Source organism: Haemaphysalis longicornis, unplaced genomic scaffold (genome assembly GCF_048455015.1).
Source record: "Haemaphysalis longicornis isolate Haplotype H1 unplaced genomic scaffold, Haemaphysalis longicornis Haplotype H1 scaffold_1, whole genome shotgun sequence".
Taxonomy (NCBI): Eukaryota; Metazoa; Arthropoda; class Arachnida; order Ixodida; family Ixodidae; genus Haemaphysalis; species Haemaphysalis longicornis.
In genome coordinates, this window is record NW_027526203.1 from 86,003,149 (window position 1) to 86,010,965 (window position 7,817).

Here is a 7,817-nt window from a genome sequence, read left to right on the forward strand (position 1 = left end):
AGCAGCAGTCTGCAAAGCTTCTAGCTCAGACTAGACTGGCTGATCTCGACATCAGGGTCACACCCCATCGGAGCCTCAACAGCTCGCAGAGTGTGATATCCGAGACAGATCTCCTGAACGAAACGGATGCGGATCTCCTTGCCGGCTTGAAGGATAAGGGCGTCACTGCCGTGAGACGCATCACTATCCGCAGAGACGACAAGGAGATTCCCACCAAGCACATTATCTTGACTTTTGACCGCGCAGTTCTCCCACAACACATAAATGCAGGTTTTATCCTTTGCTCCATCTGTCCGTACAGGCCGAAACCGCGGCGCTGTGTTAAGTGCCAGCGGTTCGGGCTCGGTACGAACTCTTGCAGTGGCCGAACGACGTGTGCAAAATGCGCGGCCCACCATCATCCGAGCGAGAACTGCCCATCCGAAACCCTCACTTGTGTAAACTGCGGGGGGCCGCATGCGGCGTACTCCCGCAAGTGCGAAAAATTCCAACTAGAAAAAAAGATCATAAACATTACGGTCACTGAGAACAACACCTTTCCAGAGGCGAGAAAGAGGTTCGCCTCTTTCCCTCTGGGTAGGTACGCCGACGCAGCTCGCCGGGGGGCGGAGCGGCGGCTGGTGTCCACAGGGACCCAGTTCAGCGAGTCTGACCTGGTCCCTCCCCCGCCCCGCCCTGGGGTGCCTCAGGCAGCCCAATCCGTTGCCACGCCGCTTGCTGAGGCAGCAGCGGTTGTGGTGATAACCTTGTGGCGACCACTGCGCACAAACCTGCGCAGCCTCCGTCTCGTCACTGTTTAGCCCAGCGTGACACGGCCACTCGCTGCAACACGTTTCCGATAAGGGACAGCGACACCGCAGTTTCGCCGGAGGCTTACGTCACCACTGGGGTCGATAAAACCCAAGCCGCTAAGCTCGAGATTATGATTGTTCCTCTAACCTTCCGAGCGCAGGCCGGTATGCTTGCCCCGCTACTGCTTCCACGTTAATAAACAGTTATGTTTTACGTTGGGATACTGCCTTCTACCGACCCGGCACCCCACATCTGGTGACCCGGAAAACGAACTAACCGCACCGCCATGGCCGACGCAGAAGCCTTCACCGCTCTCCGCCAGCAAGTACAACAACTTCAACAGGAACTGCAACAAACCAAGCAACAGCAACAATCTCGCAACGCCCCCGCAAACGAGGACGTGCCTACCGGCTCTGCTGAGGACGTCAGAGCTCCTACAGAAGACTTCCCGCACGCTGCTTCCTGGCGTGTTGCTGTCAAGCTTCCGCCGTTTTGGGCGGACTCGCCCGAGGTCTGGTTCGCCCAGGTCGAGGCCTAGTTCTCCTTGGCGCGCATCACGCAAGACCGAACCCGCTACGATTACGTCGTCGATCACTTGGACGCACGTTACGCCAACGAGGTCCGGGATATCCTTGCCAATCCACCAACGGACAATCTGTACGAACATCTGAAGACTGCACTTATGCGCCGCTTGTCACTCTCGGAAGAACAGAAGATACGACAACTGCAGTCAGCAGAGCTCGCTGAGCGCAAACCTTCGCAGCTCCTGCGGCACTTGCGTGCGCTCGCGGGCAACATGCAAGTCCAGGATTCTTTCCTGCGATCGCTTTGGCTTCAACGGCTCCCACCGCACGCCCGGGCGATTCTGCAGGCTCAGGTCAAGCTACCTCTCGACGAACTTGCGGAGATTGCTGATCGTGTCGTCGAGGCCTCCTCGCCGCAGTTGTCGCCCACCATCCAGGCTGTCGCCGCACCGCTGAACACCACGGAGTTTACACGCCGTATCGACGACATCGATCGACGGCTCACCTCCGTCCAACAACACCTGGATGAACGTCTTCCGACGCCACAGCGCCGCCATTCGCAAAGCCGCGACCGTAACACCACCTCGTCACCACAACCGGACATCAACGGTCCGTGCTACTACCACCGACTCTTCGGTGACAAAGCCCGGCAGTGTCGTTCACCCTGTTCCGTGGGATATGCGGAACACGACAGCGGCAGCTCGTAGAGACGGCCGCAAGCTGACAAGCCGGAGGCCGTCGCATCTTCGTCACCGACCAAATCACGAAGCAGCGTTACCTGGTCGACAGCGGTTCCGACGTTTGCTGCTACCCGCGACAACACCTTCAAGGCCCTCGTCCGCCGACATCTTTCGAGCTCAGCGCGGCGAACCAGTCCACAATCAAGACGTACGGCTCGCTGCGCCTGCACATCCAGCTCAAGAACCTATGCCGCGACTTTCACTAGAACTTTGTCATCGCCGACGTCGCCGAGCCAATCATCGGCTCAGACTTTCTGGCTCACTACAACCTCCTTCCGGACTGCCGCAACGTCCAGCTAATCGACGCGACAACGGGACACTCCACACCAGGCCAGCGAACGACCGCCCAACAGCCAAGCATCTAGGTGCTCAGCATTGACAATCGCTCGCCGTACCATGCCATCCTCGCCGAATTTCCCGGTTTGACGTGCCCCAGCGGACTGCCACGCAAAGTGCGGCACACCACCGTGCACTACATCCGGACCACTTCAGGTCCCCCAGTTTTCTGCCGTGCCCGTCGCCTTGCCCCGGACCGCATGCGCATAGGCAAAGCAGAGTTCGAGGCCATGCTCCGCGAAGGAACCGCCCGCCGCTCTGACAGTCCATGGGCTTCACCACTCCACCTTGTCCCGAAGAAGACCGAAGGCTGGCGGCCCTGTGGGGACTACCGCGCCCTAAACGCTCGCACCATCCCGGACAGGTACCCCATCCGCCACATACAGGACTTCGCCCATCGCATTCATGGCTGCCACGTGTTCTCCGTGCTAGACTTGGTGAAGGCCTACACACAGATACCCGTGAATCCGGATGATGTCCCGAAAACCGCTATCATCACACCCTTTGGGTTGTTCGAGTTTCCCTTCATGAGCTTCGGCCTGCGGAACGCTGGACAAACCTTTCAGCGCTTCATCGACGATGTCGTTCGCGGCCTCAACTTCTGTTTCGTTTACCTTGACGGCATACTGGTATTTTCCCGCGACACCGAAGAGCACCACAGGCATCTTCGCCTGCTGTTCGAACGCCTCGATGACCACGGTCTACTCGTCAATATCCAAAAAAGCTCGCTAGGCACTTCCGTCGTCCATTTCCTTGGCCACGAAGTTTCGTCTGAGGGCATTCGGCCCTTGCCCCAACGCATCTCGGACCTGCAAAATTACCCTCGACCCACCACCGCTAAAGACCTTCGCCGTTTCCTCGGCATGCTGAACTTCTACAGGTGTTTTTTGCCACACGCAGCCGAACACCAGGCTCACCTCCACGATGCTTTGGCTGGGCTACGAGGAAACCAACCCGTCACGTGGACACCAACGTTAGCGAAAACCTTCGAAGATTGCAAAGCCGATCCTCTGCACCGCCACACTCCTCACCCACCCTGTGCCAGACGCTCCCTTGGTACTCTTCACGGACGCATCTAGTTTCGCCATCGGCGCCGCCCTCATGCAACGCGTGGACAACACCTGGCATCCCTTGGCTTTCTTCTCGAAGAAACTCGCAACCCCGAAAACGACCCCTTCAGTCGCCAGTTCCACTGACGAAACCACGACCACCGCCCCGACCAATTTGCCAGCCTACTACAGAGAACTTCTGGCGATATACGAAGCAGTGCAACACTTTCGCCATATTCTCGAAGCACAGAACTGCACCATCTATACCGACCACAAGCCTCTCACCTACGCCTCCTCTCAACGTCGCGACAAACTCCCGCCTGTTCAGCAGAACCAACTATCGTTCATCGCACAGTTCACCACCGACATCCAACATGTCAGCGGGAAAGACAACGTGGTCGCCGACGCGCTTTCACGTGTAGCCACCATCAGCTCGGCCCAGATAACAGCGGACGTCCTCGCCGAGGCTCAGACCACGGATGCCGAACTGCAGGAACTCCTCAAGGGCACGTCCTCACTACAGCTACAAGAAGTCCCCATTCCAGGGTCGGCAACCTCAATCTGTTGCGACACGTCGACAGGACGAAGCAGGCCCTATGTGCCCCTGTCCCATCGCCGTGGTGTTTTCAACCAGCTCCACAACCTCAGCCATCCCGGCATACACGCCTCTACACGTCTGGTAGCTGACCGCTATGTCTGGCCCTCTATGCAGCGCGATTGTCGCATGTGGGCGCGCTCCTGCATTCACTGCCAACGTGCCAAAATCACCAGGCACGTCACGTCCCCACTCGGAACATTCCCTCAGCCCTCTGGTCGGTTCGAGCACGTCCACCTCGACATCATAGGACCCTTTCCCCAGGCTGGACCCTACCGCTACTGTCTCACCGCCATCGACCGATACACTCGATGGCCCGAGGCATGGCCCCTCGAGGGAATCACCGCAGAAGACGTCGCCTCGGCCTTCTTCACCGGTTGGATTGCTCATTTCGGCGCCCCCCGCCGTGTAACCACCGACCAAGGACGACAGTTCGAATCGCACCTATTCAGGCTCCTCGGGCTGACAATCGGTTTTGAACGCTTGAGGACCACCAGTTACCACCCCTGCGCCAACGGCATGATCGAGCGTTTCCACCGACAGTTCAAGGCAGCCATTATGTGCCACCCGGACTCGACCTGGCTCGAGGCCATCCCTGCCGTCATCCTCGGTCTTCGCGCCACCTTCAAGCCGGACATCCACGCTACACCAGCAGAGCTCGTCTACGGGGAACCACTCCGTCTCCCAGGTGAATTTCTCGCAGCTCTGCCATCCAGCACTATGCCGCCAGACCCCACCGACTTCGTCGCCCGGCTCCGACGCACCATCGCCACCTTACGCCCGTCACCTGCAGCCCAACACAGCAAGCCTACACCTTTTGTGTTCAAGGAGCTAGCATCGCGCACGCACGCTTTCCTCCGCGACGACACCGTCCGCCGGCCTTTCCAGCCACCCTATAGCGACCCCACCTAGTCGTTCGTCGCGACGACAAGAACTTCACACTGCGCCTGAACAGGAACGACGTCCGCGTCTCGATTGACCGACTCAAGCCCGCATACATCGCTGCGAACGAACCGGGCAGCGCCACTCCTCCCACAGGCACCCTTCCACAGCCGCCGACGTCGCAGCCCGCTCTTTTCACGACACGCTCTGGACGTCTGGTACGCCTCCCAGATTTCTACAGACCCTGAGGGCTCTGTACTCCGCGGGGGGGTGATGTGGCGACCACTGCGCACAAACCTGCGCAGCATCCGTCTCGTCACTGTTTAGCCCAGCGTGACACGGCCACTCGCTGCAACACGTTTCCGATAAGGGACAGCGACACCGCAGTTTCGCCGGAGGCTTACGTCACCACTGGGGTCGATAAAACCCAAGCCGCTAAGCTCGAGATTATGATTGTTCCTCTAACCTTTCGAGCGCAGGCCGGCATGCTTGCCCCGCTACTGCTTCCACGTTAATAAACAGTTATGTTTTACGTTGGGATGCTGCCTTCTACCGACGCGGCACCCCACAACCTCCTCTGTAGTGACCGGTGCCGCTCCCGCCCCTGCCTCCCCGTCCTCCAGTGCGTTGGAGAGTGCCGACCGAATGGACACCGGAGGCCCCGCATCGGCTCCCACCGCCACCGCAACTCCCGTGCCACCTCTGGTGCCCTGGACGCCCTCGGCGGTGGCGGCTCAAACGAAGGGCTCCCGAAAAGGGGCCAAGTCCGGGGGGCCTGGTCCGCCGGGCACCCTTCTGGGATCCGACGAGGAGATGGATGTCACCCCGCCGTTCCTGCCTGCAATGCAGCGCAAGGAGCGGCCTCCGATGTCCAAGCCGACAGAAAAGCCTAAAAATCCTAGAATAACAGCCCCGAAAGACGACACATGAACAAACACACACACACACTCCAGTTATTCTAAAATTTAAATAATGGGAACAGAAAACATCATCCAATGGAACTGCAGAGGCCTTCTTAAAAATCTTGACAATGTGTATGAGATTCTGCATGCCCGTCAGCCAAGTATCATGTGTCTCCAGGAAACCCACCTCAATTCTAAACAAACAAATTTCTTAAATAGGTACATGGTATTCAGAAAGGACAGGGCTGGCTGCACATACTCTTAAGGAGGTGTGGCAATTGTCGCCCGGAAATCCTTAGCCTGCCACCCTGTCACTCTGAACACTGTCCTTGAGGCTGTAGCAATCCGTACAATAATATTTAATAGGTTGATAACGGTATGCTCCATTTACATTCCTCCTGATCATGCACTTTCGAGCTATGATTTCGAGGCGCTGGTCAACCAGCTGCCCGAACCATACATCCTAACAGGAGACCTTAATGTGCACAACTCTCTTCTGGGCTCCTCTAGAATGGATGCCCGAGGTCGCCTGATAGAGAAATTCCTTACATCTTCAGGAGCATGCCTTTTCAACAAAAAATAGCCTACATACCATAACTTAGGACACAATACATACTCGCATCTTGATTGGCTATTGGTTCTACAATTCTCTTTCCATGTCTTGAGTAGGGCGTGGGCACGGACCCATATGGTAGTGACCACTTCCCCACTTCCGTAACGTACATAGGTAAAGGCCCATGCAGTCCATCTTCCCATAACAGGTTTAATGACTCCAAAGCAAACTGCAGTACATTCACAGAAACATCTAAACTACACCACACAACCATAAAGCACCTACACGTGGAGGAAGCAGCCCAACTCGTCACGGCACACATACTCGACGCCGCCGAAAAGTCTATGCCCCAGGCCTCCAGTGCGTCCCGCAACCCAAGGAGGCCCTGGTGGAACGAGGACTGCAGGTGGGCGCGAGAGGCCCAAAACAAGGCGTGGAGTGTCCTTCGCCGGCACCCCACGTCAGATAACCTCATTTCTTTTAAACTGGCAAAGGCTTTTGGGAAGTGAGTGTGTCGTGAGGCGAAAAGGGAGAGTTGGCGCACCGTCCTCACTTCCATCAACTCATACACTGACACACACAGAGTCTGGACACGAATACGCAAGCTAAAAGGACGACAGACACACAGCCTGCCCCTGGTTAGCACAACAGGGGACACGCACGAAGACCAGGCCAACACACTTGCACAACGCTTCGAACACGTGTCCAGTTCAGCACACTACACAAACACTTTCATGAAACACAAAAAATCTGTAGAAAAGAAGTCCCTGTGTGATAACAACAAGTCGCACACTTCTTACAATTCTCCTTTTTCAATTCATGAGCTGAAGGTTGCTCTGAGCACATGTAAGCCTTCAGCTCCAGGTGCAGACAAAATCACATACATCATGATACAACACCTACGCCCAGACACTCTCGAAACTCTCCTACATCTATAAAACAACATATGGCTTTCGGGGCACTTTCCTCGCTCTTGGAGGGAGGCCATAGTAGTGGCTATCCTAAAGGAAGGGAAGGACCCTTCCTCTCCTGCCAGTTATCGTCCCATTGCCCTGACAAGCTGCCTGTGTAAGCTCTTTCAGAAAATGATAAACAGGAGACTCGTGTACTTCTTAGAGTACAATGGTCTTCTCGAGAGCTGCCTGGCAGGCCTCAGGGCGGGGCGATCTACCAACGATCAACTCGTTGCATTAGAGGCGTATATAAAAGATACTTTCCTCCATAGGCAGTACTGTATGACAGTATTCTTTGGTCTAGAAAAAGCGTACGATACCGCGTGGCGGTATGGCATCCTAAGCGACCTCAAGTCCTTCGGCATGGCAGGTAACATGATGAACACACTTGCCAGCTACTTGTCTCAAAGAACCTTTCGTGTGGGAGTTGGAACTGCACTCTCTAGGGTTCATGTGCAGGGAGATGCAGTGCCGCTAGGTGGAGTTTTAAG

General features: G+C 56.4%; 1 protein-coding gene across 1 annotated transcript; it reads left to right on the top strand.

The window, feature by feature from the left end:
* The first annotated feature begins 1,078 nt into the window (after positions 1 to 1,078).
* LOC144139492 (uncharacterized) lies at positions 1,079 to 4,948 on the top strand. Its single transcript, XM_077671839.1, has 5 exons — positions 1,079 to 1,318; positions 1,664 to 1,952; positions 2,510 to 2,853; positions 3,293 to 3,365; positions 3,438 to 4,948. The coding sequence occupies exons 1-5, from the start codon at positions 1,079 to 1,081 to the stop codon at positions 4,946 to 4,948; spliced, it is 2,457 nt and encodes an 818-aa protein (XP_077527965.1).
* The last annotated feature ends 2,869 nt before the right edge of the window (positions 4,949 to 7,817 follow it).